At 41.4% G+C, this 24,278-nt stretch overlaps 1 protein-coding gene across 1 annotated transcript in view; it reads right to left on the reverse strand.

Moving 5' to 3' along the window:
• Positions 1 to 9,506: 9,506 nt before the first annotated feature.
• The window catches only part of LOC133402571 (protein inscuteable homolog), a 66,137-nt gene continuing 51,365 nt past the window's right edge, over positions 9,507 to 24,278 (reverse strand). Inside the window, exons 7-13 of the mRNA XM_061676477.1 lie at positions 20,503 to 20,628; positions 15,821 to 15,992; positions 14,814 to 14,992; positions 14,661 to 14,727; positions 13,550 to 13,705; positions 11,735 to 11,811; positions 9,507 to 10,027 (exon numbers count right to left, since the gene is read on the reverse strand). Coding sequence (XP_061532461.1) covers positions 9,899 to 10,027; positions 11,735 to 11,811; positions 13,550 to 13,705; positions 14,661 to 14,727; positions 14,814 to 14,992; positions 15,821 to 15,992; positions 20,503 to 20,628 — 906 coding nt within the window. The 3' untranslated portion in view covers positions 9,507 to 9,898. The remainder of the gene's footprint in view (positions 10,028 to 11,734; positions 11,812 to 13,549; positions 13,706 to 14,660; positions 14,728 to 14,813; positions 14,993 to 15,820; positions 15,993 to 20,502; positions 20,629 to 24,278) is intronic.

Consider the following 24,278-nt stretch of genomic DNA (forward strand, 5'->3'; position numbering starts at 1 on the left):
CTGCAATCCCCACCGTCATTTCCACCAACACTTTGTGTGCAAATGCATTAATGGGCAAGTTGAGCTCATCAAAAGGGGATTCAATTTTCTTTCCAATCACGGCGCCCCAGATGAATAAGCGAGTCAAAAATAAGGGGGTCGTTACCGGGGCGGAGCCATCCGGGCCAGAGAGGGTCGCCAACAGAGCCCGGCGGAGATGTTGACAGCTCGCCGCTACAGTTGGCGGACAATTTGATTGTCGAGCAAATTTGGGTCAAAGTGCAGTCACACACGTGGAAATTAAAAAGTTAACAGCCACTTTTGCTAGCTAGAGCAGCAGCACCAAGCGAGGTATGTCAATTAACAGGCTCTCAGATGGATTGAAGTGCATAGTTAATAGTTTAATTACATATTCACTTTGAACGCACTGCTACTGCTGCCTTCCACAAGCGCTCGCTTTAAAAAAAAACTGTAAACAAACAACGACCATTTTATGACGGCTGTTTGGAATTGATGCAATAATCTCCAAAAATAATCGTAGAAGGATCAATCAATTGCTTCAGAAGGAGTAGGAGACAATATTGACTTACATTTTTAAGTGTCGGTCCTATTTTCGTTCGAGCGACTTGGACAAAATAACAAAAACCTGTCGGCTATTTTGCGACATCGATAACCCAGAACCATTTTCGGCTTACATACGACCAGCATACGGCAGCATTTGAGCTTGTTGGGAACATGAAGGGGCCGGTAGAACCCGGTAAGTGTTTTCAAGAAAATGATGTCAAAATGTTACAAGCTTCGATCTCAAACGGTCAAGTTACTAGCAATGATGAAAAGCGATTTTGTATAGAATTCGATGGTTTCTTGTTTAATTCGTTGAAGGAGAAATGATTGGTATTGGTAATCCTTACTATTAAACTTGGATTCGGTAAATGATGTCAATTTAAACACATTTTAATCACGTGCAACCGATGTACATGTTCAAATGAAGTAAATTCAAAGAACTCTTTTTTTCAGTGCATGTGCTGGAGTCACGAAGCGATTGTGAGGGCAATAGGCGGCGTAAATGATCGCCTTGATCAATTAATAGGTGTCCTCACAAATTTCAGTGGTTCATTAAATACACTGGTTAGCAAATGAATTCTGAGTCCCTGCCTCAATTGCATTGTTGAAATCAAATGTTGCCGGGCATGAATTGTTCATCAGTGCTAATTGTTCATGTCTCTCTGATGTGCAGATTTATGATAACGGTTTCCCAGAATCACCTCTAAGTGTCGCCAAAGCACCAAAAGCTGCAGAAACGTGCGTACGCCAGCCGTGCAGTTGGCGTGAGGCAACGCACGTTTCCACGGTCGTGTCACTCTTGATACATCTGACCTTTGCCCTGAAAAAGAACGGACGCCACGTTTTTGTGCGTACTCATCTTTTGTACATGAGGCCCCAGGTCCTTCATTTTCCATGTTGTATTTTTAGTTAATGTTACACACATCTATATTTGCCCTAAGTCATTTTTTTTACTCGATACTTTGTTTTTATGAACAACATTAACATTAGCAAGTTGGATATAAATTGGTTTGTGAACCTACTCTAACCCTAGTATTTGTGTGAAAAATTCCCAAGGTTTTCATACAATAAACAGCTTTCCATGTTCATATCAAGAGTCAGTGTTACAAGCGACCACTGGTCAGATAACGGTCATATAAAGTAAACTATGTATGTTTTTATCCCATGAACCCCTACATGTAACTGGTATACTTCAAAGAAATTTTACTAGCATGTTTTCAGCAAAATGATTCAAGTTCTTCAATTTTTCTTCCATGTCACAAATTGTGTACCACCTCAGTGGAAGGACCCATATTTGTTATTTTGAATGAATTCTAAGGACAGCTGGTATGGATTTCTGACAGAAAAGCCATTAAATGTTGGAGCCGATCCAGTCTATTTTGTTTGGCCTTGACAGAGTTCTGAGTGTTCCATTCTTTTAGTTTTATGAGCTTCATATTCATATTCATATGCTTGTGTGGTGTTCAAAAGTAAGTCCACTTCACATCTTGATATTGTGTACTTTTCAAGAATGAGTTCTTGAGGCTTTTGACTGGCTAAAATGGCTTTCTGGTAAAAGAGGTTAAAGCGCCACCTCCAGTGGTGCTCTTATAATGATTGACATCCAACGGTTGCAAGACCAGCGACTTAAAATCTAAACACTCCACAGTAAGGCAGAAACGCAAGTTATTGCATAGTGGAAGAATGATTGCTGGCTAACATGAACTCCCAGATTTCAACAACTTTAGTGAAAGAATGAATGGTGGCCTCGGACTTTCGCACAGTAATGCATTCTGTATTTCCTCAAATAGTGGCCCTCTAAAGGACACCACACCCCAATCAATGGGGCCCTGCACTTACGATAAATAATCACCTCCCTCAAATAGACGTCTCCATTTTCCCATCAGAAGAAAAGCAGATAGTACAGGCAATTTTCTCAGTTCACACCAGAGAGACCGCCACAGACATTATAGTGTTGACTGCTGAGCCCATTTGAACTCTATTGCTAACCAAAACGGCAACATGTAACAGTCTTCAGTGTGAAGTCTTACAACATGTTGTAAAAGAGCGCCCTGTACAGAAGTAAAGATTATCTTAGGTTATATATAAAGACAATGTCTTTAACAACGTAGACTGACATGTGGTTGCTCCACAATGTTTATGTACCGGGGAACTACTCAAATTCCACTCAGTTCCACCTAGTATGTCTCCAATCTTCCATTATGTTGAGATGGCGTCTTTAATGATAATTAGTCTTTCAGTAGACTCTGATGTGTTGTCACTCCACAATGTTGTGTGAGTCCGTGTGGTGACTTATTAGTTCCAACCAGTCTGCCTCAGATCTTAGTTTAAGCAGAGACGGCATGTTTAATTTCGATTAATGTTCCAGTAGACTGACGTGTGGTCACTCCGCAATGTTGTGTGCAACCAGGTTTATGTTCCAGGGAGTTACACCACTTATGAGCGCAGCCCAGTCTGCATTCAATCTATGTTATGTGGAGACGTTGTGAAGGAACATTTTCTTTCCAGTGGTCTCTAGTGTGTGGTTGCTTGTCAATGTTGTGTAAGACCATGGTTAAGTTCATAGAGCTATACAACTTATTACTTCCACACAGTCTGCCTCAACTCTTCAAATCTTTTTTTTTTTTAAACATCTTTAATGCAGTTTAATTCCATTAAACTCAGTTGCGCCACAGTGTTGTGTTCATGTTTATGTTCCAGGGAGGTATGCTACTTGCTATTTGTTCCGGCCAAGTCTGCAGTATTAAAGATGATTTAATGTTATGCGGACACAGTGTCTGCAATGACAAATAGCGTTAGAGTTGATTCTGACATGTGGTCAGTCCACAATGTTGTGTAAATCCATGTTTACTGTATATTCAGGCAGTTTACTAGTTGCACCCAGTCTGCTTCCAATTTATGTTTAGTGGGGTAGACATCGTTAGCATTCCATGAAACTGCAACTGAGTAAATAAATGTAGTCATAGCCAGTGTTCACAGGCCAAGAGCTGCTTTAATGAAGCATCCAGACACATACAGTATGTAGCTACTCACTTATTTAATATGCATCAACGGGTCTGTGTCATTTCAAGTTGAACTAAAAAAGCGAGACCGTCGGAAATTACAGACTTTGAATGACATATTCACTTTGAACGCACTGCTACTGCTGCCTTCCACAAGCGCTCGCTTTAAAAAAACACACACACACATCTGTCGAGCGGCGTGCTTAGTATCACAGCGGGCGCATGGTTGCTCCTTTCAATACAAAAATAAAGTTATTGAATTCTTGCCGGCATCGCTAACATCCCCATTGTGCACACGCATGTAAATGCACAAGTACCAGTGAGGAAGAAGGGGTCACCTGGCGCGCACACACACACACACACACACTTGTGACTTACAGGCATACCACAAAAAACCCGGCACTACACGCGTGAGTCACAGACAAGTGTCAATACTCAGGCGAAGGCTGTAGAACTTGACAGGCTTCAATTGCAGGCAGTAATCAGTGATGCTTGAAGACAGGAGCGCTGCACCAGTGATGACGATTGCAAGGGAGACAGAGGGGGAGAGGGAGAGACAAGGCACACGGCGCCACCAAAGCTCCAAGAGGAACTGCAGGGCATGGATCATGACGTAACTTGACCTACAGATCTTTTCAAGTCTGAGGTGTCGCCATTGGGTTGGTAGTGGACATCAGAATTTGGGGGAAATTTAGCCCCCAAAGCCAGTTTCACTGAGCAGCACAAAATTTGGGAGACATGTCTATCATGAGTATACCTGCAAAAAAAAAAAAAAGTCTGTAGAAGTCATGTATAAATCAGCACAGCCATTTTGGTGTGAAGCTGACAATTTAGGTTTTGTCAAATTGTTGCTAACTTTGAATCTATACTACACAGATGGACAAAGCAAAACTGTGCAATAGTTTTCTTCATTGCATTGTGTGTGGCTTGGCAGCAAATTTTGACAACTTACCATTGGTTCAGTAGTTCACCCCAGCATGTTTTGAAAATAAAGCCCCCAAAGCCAGTTTCGCTTGGTAGGAATTTCTATTTTGAGGAGACCCACAAACAAGTCTCTAAACGGCACGCCTAATAAGACATTTTTGGTTTGAGGATGTCGTTCAGGGAGTTTGACCACTTACATTTATTCCATGTGTTTATATCTAATATGGCTCATTTAAAGCGAACACGTTCACATTTTGTCACAGTTGTGTACACGCAGAAAAACAAACAGCAGCCTTGTCGTCTGCAGGTGAAATAATCTCTCCACAAGTCCTTAGAGATCCTCAATTCTGTGTGTGTGTGTGTGTGTGTGTACGCACAGGGCCTAAATGGAGAAGGCGTGCTGTGGCGGCCCATTAATGGTTAGTGGGGCCCAGAAGACTAGCGGAGGGGAAAGCGTTTTGTGTGTGTGTGTGTGCGCGCGGCTTTGTGCTGGTGTGCGTGTGTGTGTGTGTCTGTCACATCAAAGTTAAAGAAACATTGCTTAAATGAAAGCGTCTGTTTTGACATGATGGCTTTTAAAAAAGAGACAGTGGAGGAAATTTGTTTCAATTTAAATGTAAGTGGTCATTGATCGTCACCCGTCCGTCTACAATACAAATTTCAAATTGTTAGCAATCAGACAAAATCTCTAGGATGAATTTGAATTTCAAGGATCCATGGACACGACCCACCACTTTGATCCCAAAAGGCCGAATTTCAGTTTTTTCCGGCAAAGCTTCTTGAGACTTTTTTTTTTGTGTGTCTACTCATGATTTACACATCTACTGTGGTGTTGTTGTTATAAAAGAAAATATTTAGAAATTAGAGTGTACAGTATACATTAAAGCATGCGAGCGTTGCATTCAAGGCGTTTTTTCGGTCGGAATATATCACCTCCCCACAAAGTGAAGCATCACACATACACACACACAAGCACACACACGCAGATTTGAAAAATGTGGGCTTAATAAAAAGAGCCTTTGAAAGTAACAAGACTGCGGTTGCTCAAATTTTAATCAGCGCATTTCATTAATTCATTCCTTTTTCCACAAGCACGCTCGCACTAAACGCGTCACAAGCTCAAGAGTTACGTCACACTCAAAATGTTGTTTGCAATGTTTACTTTCTTTATCTTATTTTTGCCATTTAGAGTCTACAAATAAGTGAATAAAAACAAAACAATGCAAGCTCATAAAAGGGTTTTGGCTCAAGGACACAAACAAAAGATGCATGGGTGGCATCCCGCTGACCCCCGTGCGCTTCAACGCATCGCGGCGCATTCAGGCAGCAAATAATTGGAGGTAAATCCATAGAGAGAAATGTTTTTGGTTGAGGACATTGAATGCACCACTCAACACATTTCTACTTTTCTCTTTGGTTTACTTCATCCACACAAATAAATAACGCCTCCCTTTTAGAATTAGGATGGAAAAAAAGAAGGTTAACTGGTGAGCCATTTGATTGCTGTTACTAACCAAAACAGAAGCACCAAGTGAGACACATGAACTCTGGGGAATTGAAGTGTGCAGTCTTAATTAAATTATTTTTACAAAAAAAAAAGTGCTGGTTGGCTCTTTCGAGAAACAGTAAAAAAGATATGCAGACCGTATAAAAACCATAGTGGATGTTAGAAAAGGGTCTTAAGGGTTGCAAGGAAAAATTGCTGATCCCAAAGCTAATTTCCCACAATCGTACATACGCTAAACGTGAGACACGATGCTTGGCTCTCTTGGTACATAACAAAAAACCCATCCCACAACAGAAGTCGAAGTAGTTAGTGGAAATGGGTCTTCAGAGCTGCATGCCACTCGGTGACGGTGTGTTGTCTGTGTCTATATGTGCCCTGCGACTGAGTGCCGACCAGCTCAGGTCGTCTTTGGGGACACAACAAAAAGTGTGCACGGTATTGAAGCATTGGGAAAAAACAATTAAATAAATCACAACTGCTAATGATAATTTATGATACACAGTTGCCAACAAATTGAATAAACTCGACACTGTGCTGACTTTATCGCAAAGTGAACCGAAGTGTTTAGTGCAGATGGGTATTAAGGGTTGCACGGTAAAAATCCGGCGGCACGGTGTCCCACTGGTTAGAGCGTCTGCCTCACAGTTCTGAGGTCCGGGGTTCAATCCCCGGCCCCGCCTGTGCGGAGTTTGCATGCTCGGGTTTTCCTCCCACATCCCAAAAACATGCGTGATAGGTTAACTGACAACTCTGAATTGCCCTTAGGTGTGAATGTGAGTGTGAATGGTTGGTTGGTTGTTTGTTTGTTTGTATGTGGCATGCGATTGTGTGTAAAAAGTAACTTGTGAATGGTACAATGCATTTCCTTCACTGGCGCGCTAGTATTTTTATTGAATGCGCTTCAACTTATTTTTTGTTCCTATTTGTGCCTCGACTATGGATCAAGATGGGCAACAATGGAGGCAGCGGGCGTGCGCCACTAAGCCCAAGGTTGGCGAGTTGAGCGAGCGAGAAAAAAGCGAGAAAAAAGCGCTTTTGATCAATTTGCTCTCACGGTCACGGTCAAAGGCAGCGGCAGTGTGAAAAGAAAAAAAGAAATGAACCTGTTTTGTGGTGCGACGTCGGTACACTCTGCACAAAATACATCTTTGATCACAAAGAGCACACACACACTATTGTGTGAGAATGTGGCCTGAAGTGCAAAAGACAAAGAAAACGAAGAACAGAGGGAAGAAGAAGATTGTGTCTCCAAGGAGAAGAAGGCTAGAGGCGGAAATGTTTTGTTTCTATGCCACAAAAGGACAAGTTTTGAATTGGAGCACTAGCAATTCTGTGTGGGTCGCTCCTTCAAAAGTTCTTCTCAAAGCTGTGCGGGACCACCACAATAAAAACATGCTGTCTGAAATCCATCCATCCATCCATCTTTTATACATCTCATCCTCACTAGGGTCGCGGGCTGCTGGAGCCTATCCCAGCTATCTTCGGGTGGTAGGCCGGGTATACCGTGGACAGTTTGCCAGCCAATCGCAGAACAAAAATACAGCATTGGGTAAATATGAAGGGAAAAAAATTATTAAAACAAAATGGACAAATTAAAAAAATCTGAGAATATGAAGAAAAAAAATATTGGAAAAAATACATTACAGAAAAGTATTTCACAAAATATTTCAAAATAATCTCAATCTTAGGAAAAAATACACGTTGACTTTTTTTTATTTTTTATTTTTTTTACAAAAACAAAAATAATAGACAGAAAACATGGAAATACTCAAATACAGTATTTGGAATTAGAATAGAAAAATTCTGAAAAATATTCACCGAAAATGGGTCCCGGCCTTCCGCTCCCCTCTTCTGGCGCCCTCACCCGTCATTTCTTGCGGCTGGCGCTTGACATGGGCTCACTGTTGGCAGACTGTTGCCTTTTCGGGTGGTAGCTGGCTCCTGCGTTGGGACCTGCTGTTGGTTGGAGCACCCGTGCTTTCCAGACTTGACGGGGGTGGTGTCGGCGGCGGGGTGAGCTGGGTGGGGGTGGGGGTTGGTGGTCCGGTTCCCTTGGCCCCTCCTTTGGGGGCTGGACGGGGCACTTCAGTTGGGCTGGGGTACTGCCCAAGGTCCTTGGGATTGGGTGGCGTCCCCCTGGCTGAACCCCCCACGGGATGGGCGTGCTGGCTCGCACCCCACCCCCCTTTGCGGATGGAGGGGACCGGGCCCGCCCTTCCTCAGTGTGCCGGCACAGCAACTCCGTACACCTGTTGCCCAACATGCATGTGATATGGTGTTTATTCACTAATATGCTGCCTTCTGGCATTTTGGTTGGCAGCTAACACTCATCTGCAACTGCCCCATAACCCCCGGTGGTCCCGGTGCTTCGGAATCCAGCATTCAGGGCGACCAAAAACAGTAATGAATGTTGTTACCGCACTTTTGTTTTGTTTTTTTAAAGACTTGACGCAAAAGGTGCAAAGCTTTGCATGGAAATACCAAATGAAGTGAAACTGGCCTGGAAAATTCCAATTGGAAAAGCCCTCAGAAGAATAAAAAAAAAGGTGTCAATAATGCGGTAACAGGTGTTATTCATGCCATTGTATCAAACACTTACAGTAAATACACTGCTCTTTATGTGCTGGTCCGTGCTGCTTAACTACTTTATAAAAGTGCCACTTTGCCACCCCTCCCGAGGGTGCAATTAAGCAGCACACACACATTGCAAAAGCTGCACGGGTCGCCCAAACGCTTTTGTTTTATTCATATGTGCTCCAGGGTGGAAAAAGATTAAGTCCGATGGGGAATAACACTTCATCTTATCTGACAGATGCAAGACTCGTGGCTGGTTTTCTTTATTAGATGCGTTGCGTACAATCGTTCCTTTTAAATAACAAGAAAAAAAGCAATATAAATTCCAGTAGCACGTAGGATCATGACAGATATTGATGGCATTCACATGAAGAGGATTAACTCTACGTGTCGTACGAAACAAGCAACAGGAATAATTCATGCACACAATCGTCATAATCGTCTGTCCATTTATATTCAACTGTAATGTTGTAATTATGTGGTTATGCAAATACAGTGGCTGGTATGAATGTAATATTACAACTTAATATCTTTATTAAAAAATAAAAATAAAAACACTAAAATACGCCAGTATTTGAGCAACATTGCAACTTTTTTTTCTCAAAAAGAGTAGATTTTATTCGGGTAAGACTTTTCTAACTAAAGTTAATTTACTTTCTTAAGATCCAGCTTTTTTTTCACGACAAATCGGCTTTTCTCGTAAATGTCGACTTTTCTCCTTGAAAAGATACAACTAAATTGAAATTGTTTGTTTTCATGAGATTCTTCTTTTCCCCAAAAAAATTTGAATTTATTTGTAACATATTTTTTGCCTTGAAAAAGTAAAATTTTATCTCATTTTAAATTATTTTTGTAAGATTACAACTTAAAAAAAAAAAAAAAGATAGTTTAATCCCCCCCCCAAAAAATATCAGCTTTATCTGAATTTAAGTTATTTTAGTAAGATGACTATTTTCTTGAGAACAATCTTTATTCTAAAAAAAGAAAAAAAAATGTATCTGAGTTCAAATACTTTTGGGATATTTATGAATGAACTTGATTAATAAATAGATTTGTAGCAATGATCGTAAAATTCCAACATTTTTAAGCCTGGGATGCAATGAAAACTAGTACACACAATATAAATAAATAGGATACGTGACACTGGACTCACACAAACTTGTCCTCATTTGACCTGTGAAGCGAAGCCACCATCACACTGTATGTCTGATATCATCTTTAACCACACACAAACACACACACACTCATATAAAATGTCTCTTTCATCCAATCTAATGTTGTTGTCTGGTGGTCCACTCAAATATTTTTTTTACCGCTCAATCGTGTGATGCGCATTAACACATTAGTATCAAACAAAGCTCTCCTCCATGTTGGAGCACAACAGGAAGGAGTCGACCAGCCGCGGTTTGATCAGCTGCTGATGGTCTGCTGCCTCAATGCTGTCGGGACACCCTGATGCCAGCCTCCTCAAAGCCGCCTGCACGGACAGATACCAAAATATTAGGTATGCCTGAGCGATACAAATGCTGTATGAAAAAGCCTGCCTGTGCAAAGATAACATGACTGCTTCAAACCAAAATGGCCGACTTCCTGTTCAATTTCAGGCAGGGGTCCTTGAGACTTTTTCAAAAGACATATCCACCCAATTTCATGCCAAACGGGGAAACTAGTGTCGGGGGCTAATTTCTTTTCTAACCCGTTCAATTGTGGGCGTAGGTCTTTGAGACTTTTGAGACCCAACTTTGTGTTGATTGGTGACACCGGTGTTGCGGGCAAAAGCAAACAAAAAAAAACATTTTTACTTTGATTTTTTGATTCTAACTTTGGGTGAAAATTGCATCACCTCCAAATTTTAAAATGACGTACAAAATTACTGTTTGAAGCTTAAACAAAAAGAAAAAAAGAATCTTGTACGTTGTAGCGCGCTATTTAATAGTCGGCAATGGAGTGTAAAGATGAGGGTAACCCAATTAAGTTGCCGACCGCCTCAACGCCCTCCTCCTGATAATGATGGGGCCTCAGATAGAATGATAAGTGGATATTCATGATGTGTACATATTTACACATGCCACGTGTGAGCTGGCCTCTGGAAAGCAGTGTTAAGAAAAGAAAATGAATACACGAGAATAAGGGAAAACCGTTTACTCTGGTGATTTATTTATTTATTAGAAGTCGGCGTTTTCAGGGCAAAATTACCGCACACACCTAAAAAAAAAGCATATTGAAGTTTCATCCTCAACACAGTTTTACTGTGTCAGAAGGAAAGAAACCACAGTGACACCTTTTTAAGGTGTCACTGTGGTTTCTTTGTATTCTGATGGATAATTGAGAATTACAGTCGCTCAGTCGAACAGAACAAAGTTTTTAAAGGGGGGTGAAAAAAATGACAAAAAGGAGAGAGAGTGAAAAGATAACGAAATAATATAGGAAAAGAAGACAACAAAAGACAAGACACTAACTGTAAACAAGATGAGGAAAGTAAATCATTACATACCTAGTAAAATGACACATTAGAATCGGGTGTTGTATGGGGCAGTCGTGCTACACTCTCTGAGGGAAGGACAGGACAAGATAGGGCAGGACTGGACAGGACGGGGACAGGAGGGGATGCATGCAGGACAGGTCGTGTGCCCGGCTGTACCACTGAAGTGTGGTGGGAGTGGCTATGTAAATTATAAATATAGTGTAAGTGAGGGGATACCCAAGCTATTCGGATAGTTATAAGTGATTTGTCGCAATGAGTGAGCCACACCCAGCGAATAAGTCCCAGGGGTGTGTGTCTGTGGACACATGCAAGTGAATTGACACCGTTTCGCATGCACAATAACCGTCGGAAGTGTCCTGTAATTGCTGTTCCTGCACCGAGGGTGCCGAGGACACCACCCCATCCAATCGGGAGGCGGGGTCGGGCTCAAGAGCCCACTCGAGAGCGACCCGGTGGACGGGACACCTCCCCCACTGAGGCGCCCCGAACACCGGACACTCGGAGGAGACCACAGGGGCCTAATTCCACACCCCCCCCCCCCCCCCCCCACCACCCCGATACTGTATAGTGTACAGTATACAGTACATTAAAGCATGCGTGCGTTGCGTTCAAGGCGTTTTCTGTCGGAATATATCTCATCCTGAGTGAAGCATCTCTCTCACACACACACACACACACACTTCTACTACTTGTACTTACCAGGCAAGCAACCAAGACGGAGTCACTGTTATTCCTCTCCGTGGGGGATCGGCAGAGCTCGATGAGACGAGGAACGGCTGAAGGCAGCAGAGGTTAAGTTCACATATCTTGTTAACATCATCATTACCATCACTGTTACTTTTACTGTTACTGTAATAGAGAATAGAGTAAGTCAAGGAAAACCCAATTTATAGCTATTTGTCGCTCTCTTCAACTTTGACCCCATGCTCTAACATTAGATGACAAAAAAGCAATGCAATTTTAGCATCAACCATCTGTCCAGGATACTTTTCTGCTAAGATTTCTTTACTAGTAGGAAAAATACAAGAAAAGAAAAGTTTCTGAAGAAAACAGAACATTTAATGTTACATGCTACATGAACTATACTAAAAACAAACATCGCCCACACCTCACAGATGACAGTTTACAATCGTGTGTGAAAATGGAGGCGACGTCTAAAGCACTGATGTGGCGACGCTCTGCGCTGAGGTTCAGGAGCAAAGATCATATTGACCAGGTAAAATAAACATTTGAATTGGCTATTATTTTGCAAATATATATTTAACATTGTTAAGTAAAATAGTCCTTTTTTCATTCAAGTTGACAGCTGACAGCATTCTCCACATGCAATAAAAGTGATAAAGGAACAAAGAAGCAGACGGAATTTTTTGGTTCGCTGCAGATGGATAATTTAAGTTGAGTTATAATTTCATGAAAACGAGGAGTCAAATGAGACATTGGGTATTTGAAAGTAAGCTTCAACTAAGCGTCATTCTTCAGAGTTCATGCAGAAATAAAATTGTATTATATGCAACCGAGTGCAAAATGGCTGCTTAAAAACAAAATGGCCGACTTCCTGTTCAATTTTGGGAATGGGTCCTGTTTACTTTTATGTGCGACCTCTTATGACAGACATGTCTGACCAATTTGGTGTCGATCAGTGAAAATGGTGTCAAAGGAAAATGTTTTCCAACTCGTTTACCTGCATCTGATTGGGGCTCCATCCATCCATCCATCCATCCATTTTCTGAGCCGCTTCTCCTCACTACGGTCGCGGGCGTGCTGGAGCCTATCCCAGCTATCATCGGACAGGAGGCGGGGTACACCCTGAACTGGTTGCCAGCCAATCGCAGGGCACATACAAACTAACAACCATTCACACTCACATTCACACCTACGGGCAATTTAGAGTTGTCAATTAACCTACCATGCATGTTTTTGGGATGTGAGAGGAAACCGGAGTGCCCGGAGAAAACCCACGCAGGCACGGGGAGAACATGCAAACTCCACACAGGCGGGGCCGGGGATTGAACCCAGGTCCTCAGAACTGTGAGGCAGACGCTCTAACCAGTTGGTCACCGTGCCGCCTGATTGGGGCTCATTAGGGCCAATTCCCAAGTACAAATTAGTCAATTTTCTTTGTCCTGTAGATAAGTGATATACCTGCCACTTGGCAGCTGCCGAAAGTAACTAAACAGTTACTTTTGAACTCAAGTCATCGGCAAAGTAACTAAGTTACTTTTAAGCTAAAGTAATCAGTAAAGTAACTAAGTTACTTTTTCAAGGTAACTGTGGCCACACTGGTGGGGGCTCATTGTTTTCTAATTCCCCTGGGTTGCAACTGAGTGCGAAATGGCTGCTTCAAAACAAATGTTAAATTTTGAGCATTGGGTCATTGAGACCTTTTTGTGCGTCGTGTTTTTATAGACACGTCCACCCGATTCTGTGTCAATTGCTGGTGTTGGGGGCTGAAATTTTTCACACTTTGCGGGGAGCGCTATTGAGAGAGTTTGGGAGGAAGATCAACCTAGGTACCTTTGAGCTGGATGGCGGTCTGGGCCACCTCGCCATCCCGGCTGAGGCGTGCCAGCGTGACGGCGGCCTTCTGCTGCACACGCTCGCAGGCGGCCCCCTCGGACGGACTAGAGGAGGACGGCCTCTCGCCCAGCAGCAGCAGCAGCCGCTCCACGCCTGACAGGTGATGGAAAAACAGGACAAAGTCAGATATAAATATCAAGGTCTTACACTATGTAGCATTAGACTGTATTGTGTATTTAGTAAAGTACTGGTGTGTTTTGTGTGTTTCACTTTGACAGGGTTTTAAGCAGCTATGACCATATATGGCACAATGCTGCCATCTTGTGGATCTTACTTGCACAACAACCATGATGTCTAATCTATTTTCTACAGCGCTATCCAAGTTGACATTGTGCAAGAGATGAATAAACCCTGGACTGGTCGCCAGGGTACATATTAACAAAAATTTGGGCTGGGTGCCAGTCAATGTCAGGGCACATATAGACAAACTGACAGGTCACCAGTAAATGTGAAAGCGACACATATACACAGACAAACATTCACACCTACGGACAATTTTTGGACTATGATGCATGTTTTTGGAGGCTGGGAGGAAAAACCAACGCAAACTCCACACAAGGAGGCCGGAGCCGAGATTTTAACCCAAACCTCAGAATTGTGTGGCAGATGTGCCAACCACAAGTGCAGCCCTAATTAAAAATCAACCCATCCATCCATTTACTTTTCCGCTTATCCTCACTAGGGCCGCGGGCCACTGGAGCCTATCCCAGCTATCTTCGGGCAGGAGGTGGGGTACACCCTGAACTGGTCGCCAGCCAATCGCAGGGCACATAGAAGCAAACAACCATTCACATTCACATTCACGCCTACGGGCAATTTAGAGTGTTCAATCAACCTATCACGTATGTTTTTGGGATGTGGAAGGAAACCGGAGTGCCCGGAGAAAACCCACCCAGGCCCAGGGAGAACATGCAAACTCCACACAGGCGGGGCCGGGATTTGAACCCGGGTGCCCAGAACTGTGAGGCATATGTGCTAACCAGTCGCTCATTGTGCTGGCCTAATTAAAAATGAATACATTTATTAGATGTAATTACAAACAGATCACCTTGCTCCTGTAGGACTTCACTTGCACACTGCTCCAAGACAGATAGGTTGGCCAAGATGGTCACCACCTGAAATTAAAACATCGGAAGTCTATGCTCGTTTTAAGAGTGATTTTAGTTTATTTTCACATCCCGTAACAATGGCGACGCAGTACCTGGTCCTTGGAGTAGGGCGTGTCCACCCTCTGGCGGTCCTTGCAGGCCTGCAGCAGGATGTGGATGGCGTTGAGTTGTAGCAGGATCTCGCAGGCCATGCTGTCGAAGAAAGTGATGTTGGCCAGGGCTGCGGACGCCAGCAGGAAGACCTCGCCGCAGGAGGCACTCTCACACAAGTCTGAAGGACAAGGAAAAATCCATAGTTTAGATCAGTGATTCTCAAAGTGTGGTACCCGTGCAAACTACTATATGGTACACGAATAAAATGTTCAAATTGTGAATAATGCTACAGTGGCTTCAACTTTTTCAAACTCCAGTACAATATATCTGTTCAGTTATGCTAAACGTTTTAGGACAATACATTTGTATTTAATAATTTTGAACCGTTTGTTAAAACAGAAGGTATTTTTTAGTTAACTTATATGCAATACATTTTAATTGAATATTTTTTCAAGTTTTTATTTTTTTATTTTCCTATGTTCAAGCGCAGTGTCAAATGTTCAAACTGTGCATACTGATAAATTATCAAATACACTAGGAATAAAACCTCTGTCTTGTATCTTTCAGAACACTTACATTTTTTTAAAAGTATTTTAATGTTGGTCATGATAGTTATATTTGGAAAGCTAAGTATTTTTTGGAGGTGGTACTGGTACAAATGTTAAACCACTACCTTGAATGTCACAGACCAGATTTAAAAAAAAAAAGAAAAAAAAAAAGGGGCAATTCCTAACAATAAAAACTGACAAAAAAATAAATCTCAATAAATCGGACGCGTATTCCAAGTTGTGACTTTACTTTAATAAAATTCATTCATTCATCTTCATGCAAACTCCACACAGGCGGGCCCGGGATTTGAACCCCGGTCCTCAGAACTGTGAGGCAGATGTGCTAACCAGTCATCCACCGTGAAGCCTAATAAAATGCTGACTTTTTCTAAATCCAACTTTATTCTGGTAATATACTGTGTTGAGGCTGGGGGGCGTAGGTAAGACTGATGACTCACTGATGAGCGCGGTGACGATGTCGTGCATGCTCTCCAGGAAACTGGCCAGGTGCTGCGTGGACGTGTGGTGTGGCGATGTGATCTGCGCCACCACTGCTGCCGCCTCGGCCCGCGCTGCCTCCGTGCTGCCGTCGTCCGTCAATATGTCTGCCAGGCACAGGATGCCGTCTACCTGTTTGGAGCCAAGCATCCGCCATCGAAAATTCCACTTTTCGGCGAAGAATGCTAAAACTATGACCCCAAAAAAAATTATATATATATATATATACACACACATATACCTGTATGTGAATACTGTATGTCCATCCATCCATTTTCAACACCGCTTATCCTGGTTAGGGTCACAGCGCGCTGGAGCCTATCCCAGCGGACTTGGGGCAAAAGACAGACTACACCCTGAACTGGTCGCCAGTCAGTCACAGGACACATATAGACACGGACAACCATTCGCACTCACATTCACAGCGTCACTGAGTGGGAACTGAACCCACGCTGCCCGCACCAAAGTCAGGCGAGTGCACCACTACACCATCAGTGACTATACTGTATGTATCAATATTTGTTAAAACAAATGTAAGTCGTAAAAAATGGATTGATGAATAATTAAATATCAAATAAATGAATAAAAATCACAACAATTAACTACAATAAGGGGAGATACATTTATTTATATAGCACATTTCATACACAAGGTAACTTTACATGATAAAAGTATTTAAACACAAAGAACACAAGACATTTAAAAACAGTACAGGAAACATTGGGCAGCTTACTAAAATTATGAAAAGAATGTACAGTATTAAAAAAAAAAAAATAGAGATGCAAATGTTTTGAAATGGGCAATCATAAGCATAACAAAAAAAAAGGGCAATCATAAGCATAACAATAATAATAGTTTTGAACCTAGATTGAAAAACATTCAACAACTCGTTTCATCTGTGTTGCATCTTTGTTCTGGTCAGAACCCGAGTTGCAGCGTTCTAATACTTTAAGCGCCGTATTTATTATATGTTAATGTTTTGCATTCAATTTCATTCCTTTCAAATATTTTGTTATGTAATACCGTTAAAAAAATAGTCGTGCTAAAAAAAATATTGAAATATGAAAGACACTATGCTTTTTTATACTTGACTGTCTGACATGGAATCAAACTAAACTTTTCCTGTTTTTTGCTGAATGCCAGACAAGTGAGAGAAGGATTTTCTTTTAAACAAATACATATAATAGACAATAATCATACATGACTGTACATATTGAATATCAAATAAATGCAAATAAATAACAATTAAAATTATAATACACTTTAAATACATTTTATTACTATTATTTTTACTATTATTATTAATTGTATTTTATTTATTTTTAATTGATGATGATCTCTGCATCCACACATTTTCTTCGCTTATTGGAGGTCAGGGTGCGGGGGCAGCAGCTTAAGCAGGGAAGCCCAGACTTCCCTCTTCCCAGCCACTTGGTCCAGCTCTTCTGAGGGGATCCCAAGAAATTCCCAGGCCAGCCAAGAGACATAGTCTCGCCTGCGTGTCGTGGGTCTTCCTCCTGGTGGGACATGCCCAGAACATCTCACCATCACCATGCAGGTGTCCAGGAGGCATCCTAACCAGATGCCGAGCCACCTCATCTCAACGTAGAGGAGCAGCGGCTCGACTCTGAGCCCCTCCCAGATGACCGAGATTCTCACCCTATCTCTAAGGGACCGGACACCCTGTGGAGGAAGCTCATTTTGGCCGCTTGCATCCGCTTTGTTGTTCTTTCGATGACCAACAGCTCGTGACCATAGGTGAGGGTAGGAATGTAATATCGACCGCTAAATCGAGAGCTTTGCGGACCCCCTCAACACCTCGGCTGCACCTAGAAATTCTGTCCATAAAGATCATGAACAGAATCAGTGACGAAGTGCAGTCTTGGCGCAGTACAACCCTCAATGGAAACAAATCCGACTTACTGCCCCGGCAATGCGAACAAGACTCTTATCAAGCATTCCGGTACTCTGCACTACAGCAGCACCCTCACAGGATCCCCTGAGGGACACGGTCAAACGCCTTCTCTGTAGGCTCTGTAGACTGGTTGGGCAAACTCCCATGCACCCTCAAGAACTTTTTCCCCTCAGAGTCATGATTTTATTAAGTTGTCCTTTTGCTATTTCAATAAATGAAGAGGAAGAATATGTCAATACTAAAAGAATTGAAAAATCAAATCAAATTCAAGCAAACCAATTAAAATAAAAAAGGAATTTCAAAAGATGTACGTTTTTATTGTTTGTTTGGTAGCCCCTATTCTTCCAGTCAAATTGAACTAAATTGTTTAGATGCAATTCAAGATTTTCTCCACATGGAGGCAGTGTTTTGCATCGCATACGTGCCGAATGCTTCTTTTTGCACTGCATAATTCTTTTAACAGTATTGCTTGACCATGTGATTAAAAAAGTGGAAAATGCTTTTTCTCTACACGGCAGAAAAATGCACATGACTAATGCATCCATTCACTTATTCTATGCACTAGGATTATCAGTTATGGGTTGATCACAGTTTGATTGACAATAACAATAACGTATGCGTAATGATGAACAGTAGTCAATACTTGTCAATCACAGTCCTCGGCGCTACTTTTGCATCAGCGGTCACTTTGGGGAAACAAAAGTTTGGAGACGTGTATGCAGACCGACTCTTATCATCCATCCACACCTGCCACTCCCATCCGCTGATGAGCATCGGTGCGCCCACATTCACAGGACACTTCCCTATATTAGTCTCCGCGGACGTCAGTAGCAGTGACGTGGAACCCCCCCCCCCCCCCCCTCCCCCCACACAACCCATCCCACCCCAGCCCTTCTACACGAGCTTCCTGGCTGCACTCACTCCCGGAAAGAGAATGTTCCGTAAGGAGTTCACCTCACATACAGTTACTGCATTGGAAGCACAAAGTCGGTGGTTGATGCAAGGGAAAAATATAAAAGAATAGAAGACGATGAAAAACGCACATTGTTGCTTTTCTATGCTTAATAACTTTAGTACAGTATTATGAATTTATTTAATGCCCAGACGGGGAAATCTGTGACTCTGAGATGTGTCATTTAAAAAAAAAGGAAAAAAATCAATACTTCATGGTCATTTTTTAAATTAATTTATTTTTTAGTATTCTGTATTATATTGTTCATAATTTAATCACTGTTGAATGAAAAGAAAAATCACTATTATTGAAAGGTACATTTTATTCATTTTGTATTCATAATATGATAATTATTCATTTTATATAATAGCATAGCTGATAAATTATTATTATTATTTAACTACTGCAATTTTCATTCTTACTACTACTACTACTACTACTACTATTCTCAGGGCATTGAATCAATCGTACCTGGACTGTTCTGGTTGTCTTAGAAGACGTTTCACCTATCATCCGAGCAGGCTTCATCAGTTCATGCAACAAGGCTTAATTAGGACAGACGAGACTGAGGTTAGTCCAGAATAGTCAGGTTGCAATCAACTCAATACCCTGACAATGAAAGGACCTGGATGAATGAGAAGATTAACAGGCACTACTACTCACAATAATAATTATTATAAAAATAATACAGATGGTGATGATGATTATGATAATAATAATACAAATAATAAAAAGAAGAAGAGGATAAGCGGTACAGAAAATGGATGGATGGATACTAATGTTGCCACTACTACTACTACTACTAATAATAAGGGTTTATTATTATTCCAACACTGAAAGCCAGCTGACACCAGAGAGTAGACTGTCAATTATCCGGTCTGCTCCCAAATTTTGTTACCCATCATGCTCCATGTTGTGATTACATAAAGCCCCGTGAGGGAATGAAAGCGTGCAGCGTATCGGCTGATAAACAGCACCTGCACACCACCACCGCCCTGCACGGCGACAGTTGTATTTGTCGAGGCTGAGCGGACGCGGCTGACAGACGCTCCCAGAGGATGCCGCGCTCATCAGGAGCGGACTTTTGCTTTAAAAGACTTCACGGTTGAACGCTTCGTTCCCCCCCCCCCCCCCCCCCCCCTTAGTCTTACATTTTAAATACTAGGATTGAAGCTGCTAATCATTTACAGTGTTGTGATATCGCTTGATTCTTCATAGTAAAAAAATAATAATTTTAAAATTAAAAAAAAAAAAAAAAAAAAGTTTAAATAAAAAAAATAAATTAAGAAAGAAAAATAAAGAAAATAAGGCAGGAAAAGTATTAAAGTACCATTAGGGAACAATTGTGTTTTGTTCTCGGGCTCCCACTCCAATTGTGAAGCATAATTGACTTTGAAAAAACTGTGTTAAATGCAATTTAACAGTTTTAAACATACAGGTGCTACAAAAACATGGTTTAAAATGCCATTTTTACACCACAAACTAACTGCTATCACTGTTTAGCATGTGCTAAACACGACGTAACGCGCCGCTAAGTTTGTACAAGCACGTCCTGCACCAGACGCTAGTGCTAACACAGCAAAAGACGTCTCCTGGGTGGTCCACCAATATTATAGACCGCTCAAGGTTATCCAGTGTCGCAAAAGATGATTTTCTCTTCATTAAAAGCCATTATAGCATCAGTGTGGTTTTGAAGCTGATATTGGCATATGATTTTTACATAGTTACTTTATTCAGTCTTGCATTAAGATGAGGATGGGTGGGTGTGTGGGTACCTTATCCAGCTGCATGATGCCCTCCTCCACGCAGCAGATGGAGGCCACGGTCCTAAGAGCGTGAGCGTAGAGGCCTTTGAAGCGATCTTGACGGCAAATCTTGAACAGCGACACCACAGCTCCTTCCTGCGATACATTCATAGACAGTTGGCGTGTTAAGGAGACCCACTTGTTTTGTTGTGTGTGTTTGTGTAGGCGGGGTGGGGGTGAGTGATATAATAACCTCTATATAGTGGAATTTACAAAACTCAGGTAACTCCGCGAGGCTGGTCAACTTGAAATTCATTTCATTGCCAATTTTACCACGCGTTGTATCTCAATATCAGCTATTTTCTGTTCTATGGTTGTCATCAATTTTTTCTCTTTGCAATCCGTTTTTACCACTGTGGAGCATCCCCAAAAAACACACAAAAAGGCAAAGAAAGGCATGGTTGAAACCTGAATTTAACCACATTTGGGACGATCGACTTTGAGTGACTGGTCTCTACATCGACTGTTTATGGTGGCATAAAGTGAAAACTGATTCCAAGCCAGCTTTGCGAAAGTCAGCCTTAACCATACAAATTTGAAAACAATCAATATCAGAATTCTAAGTTGTTTCAAGACAATTTGGAATTTCAACCATAGGAAATCATAGTCTAGTCTAAGTAATTTTTGCCCTTTGTACCTCTCCATGGCATCACACAAACACACACACACACACACACAAAGAAAAAGCAAACCAAACAGACTTAGGGGGTATTTTTGTCCAGACAATTTAGGACCAAGTCCAAATTTGTATTACAATTTTGGGGTGTTAGACATTGGAGGTTCCACTCTACCATGAATGACCTCATCTTCAGAAACTGGAATACCAGTTCAAAGTATAAAGGTGACAAGCAATGTGCTGCTCAAGCATCTTGGATCATCCAAAATCATTAGCTTTCTCTCTGAACCAACAAACATTCCAACTGTAGTATTTGCAGGACTGGGGCGGTCGAATCATCCATTCAGACAGGAAAGAGCGGTCAGGTTGTGCAGGGGCAGCGTGTTTGGCCACTCCACCGTGTGAACAACACATGGCTCTAATGGCCTTATTAGGATAATGGCTGTCCTTTCACCAGGTAATTCGGCCTATTTGCACACAAATGAATACCTGGAAGTGGACATTTTGCTGATACATTTTCTTTTTAGCTTCTCATCATCTTTTCAGTGTGTTCAGCTCATGAAATATGTAATGTTTATACAAGGTGACAAATTTCAACGTTTTGTTGTCGCCGATGGGTCACTCTAAGACCTTTTGTTGACGATCTGCAATGAGCCGCTGATCCTCACAAAATGCTGGTTCGCTCAAGTTTTGTTATGTTTTCATAGGCCTTCATTATAAACTCCATTTAACTAAATTTGGACCTCTGTTGGTTTCATTGAGTTGTAATCACAGCGCATTGTGGGACGAGGTCTGGCTCATCTGAAAAAACGTGCTGCTGCGAACTTTGACCTAGCTATTTTAATGAGGGGCCACAATTGGAAGTACCATAGTTGCGTGGTTGAATAGCTTTGAACACAGTATATACAGTATACCTAATACATTGTGTTTAACTATAGTATTTAACTATATTTAGGATTTTCAGTGTACATGTGGCTAGAAAGCCAAGCATGGAGAGTCTTGGTATCCGAAATGCACGGGGACAGTCAGTGAATGGGGCAATCGATCTTTGACAATAGGTTGAAAATATCCACACTCTCCTTATTCTTCCCCGTTTCCTCTTTTTTTTTTTTTGTCCATCTGCTTCTTTAACAATTGTGGCATGTTTTTGTGGTTCAATAAAAAAAACAACACAGTAAAGTATACTGGATGTGGAGCCTCAAAACCAGATATGGGGACACAGATATTCTGTTTCAACATGTCAAGAGATGTGCGGTGCTCAATTGCTTGGTGTGCGTCACCAATCTTTTCACAATGGTCCACTCCACTTCAGTCACATTTTGCCACATCGCTAAGTGCGCGGTGGGCTTGACATGCATGTTTTAGGAATGCAGGAGGAGGCGGTGTACCTGAAGAAACCTGCATTTTTTTTTTTTAAATCAACACTATATCTAGCTGTAAAGAAAATGGATGGCTTGCTTCTTGAATCCTGCTAAGAAATATTCAGTAACATTTGAATTTTGTTGTTTCACACGTCGTCGAGCAACTTTGCCATTCTTTTCCCCCGATTTCACCCTCCGAGATCATCACGCACAAGGTTAAAAATGACTCTCCGCCGCGACACATTTGCACAAATGGAACAATGCGGCGTGTAATTCTGTAATTTACACTCCATTGCAGACAAAGCAGCAGATCAACACTTATTTACACACGGAAACAAACGTTTTTACAGTGCGTTTCCTCCTGATACTTCTGACTTACTTTAGATTGTCATTCCAACAGCTTAATGGGTGAGGCTGGTTTATGGTTTGTTTATGCTTTTTTGGTTTATGGGGCAATTATGATTGAGCCCCATTACATCTGCCTTGTAGCAACAACAGTACCATGACCAGGACAAACTATGAGATTTTTAGAAAGAATTACTGCTTAAGCACAGTTCAGTTGTATTTAACTTTTAAGTTCAATAAATTTTCATTTAATCTTTAACTGTTTGTTTTCAAACATATATTTAGATACAAATAAATGTTATTTAACTTCTATGTACAAAACATTTTAATTGAATCATTTTTTTCCCCATTTAACCTTTACTTAGCCAGGAAATTCTCTTTGCGATTAAGAATCACTTTTACAAGAGTGTCCTAGTCAACAGCAACAAACGCATAAATCAGGTTTGACAGGACAAGCTAAACACATTCAGACAAACAATCTCACAATACAACAATCAGCAGTTTTTCTCTGTATTTAAAAAAATATATATTTTCCTATATTTAATGCAGCATTATTCGCTCAAACTCTGCATGTTACACTGCCTTAGAATATATTTTTTAGGAATAAAACTGTCTAATTTTGTACAAAACCTTGGGCCCACTACGCAACTGTACTTTAATGTTCGTCATGATGGTTGTTTTTTAGGTGGTACACGGTGTAAAACGATTGATAACCACTGTGTTAAGTGTATTCATCATGTTTGTTATTAGTAATTTTGATTGATTGATGTTCACAGTATATGACTTAATTAGCCAGTAAAGACCCTTGAACCATGAAAGCACAACCAGGAAACATAACTAAAAGAAAAACAGGAAAAACTAACATTATCTAAGATAAAGTGTCCCCTTTACACAGGCAATAGATGGAAACACACTGAACGTAAAATGAATTATTCATGATTGTCTGGCTTCCTTCTTATTGTCCCAATGAAAATACAACTGTATACCCTAAGGAAGAGTTACACTTACTTTGAATGTCTGTATACCTTCAATATGTCGCTGTACGCTTTTATTGCCATTCTCTTGATTTGACTGCTCTCCCCTAGGATGGGCCACTTTCTCTATATTTTGTTTACGTAACCTCTGTTATCCAATCAGATGTGTGTTGTCAGGTAGGACTGGAACTTTCCCGTGGCCGCAAGAATCAACGGGGAGTGAACAAAATGGCGGTCGAATACTTGACTGACGCGTTATTAGTGTTCCCACGTAGTTTCTAGGCCCGAAGCCCCCAACTGCAACATGATTGGCTCCCGCCTCGCGGGAAGGGAAGGCTACGCAGATGTATTGAGATGACCATCCGAAACATGTTTGTACGAAATAAGAACAAAAAAGTTTGTTATGGTTAGGTTGTGTTTTAAGGCGGTTTAGGATGGGTTGAGGTTAGG

The sequence above is a fragment of the Phycodurus eques genome, chromosome 5, assembly GCF_024500275.1.
Source record: "Phycodurus eques isolate BA_2022a chromosome 5, UOR_Pequ_1.1, whole genome shotgun sequence".
In the NCBI taxonomy this organism is placed as follows: Eukaryota; Metazoa; Chordata; class Actinopteri; order Syngnathiformes; family Syngnathidae; genus Phycodurus; species Phycodurus eques.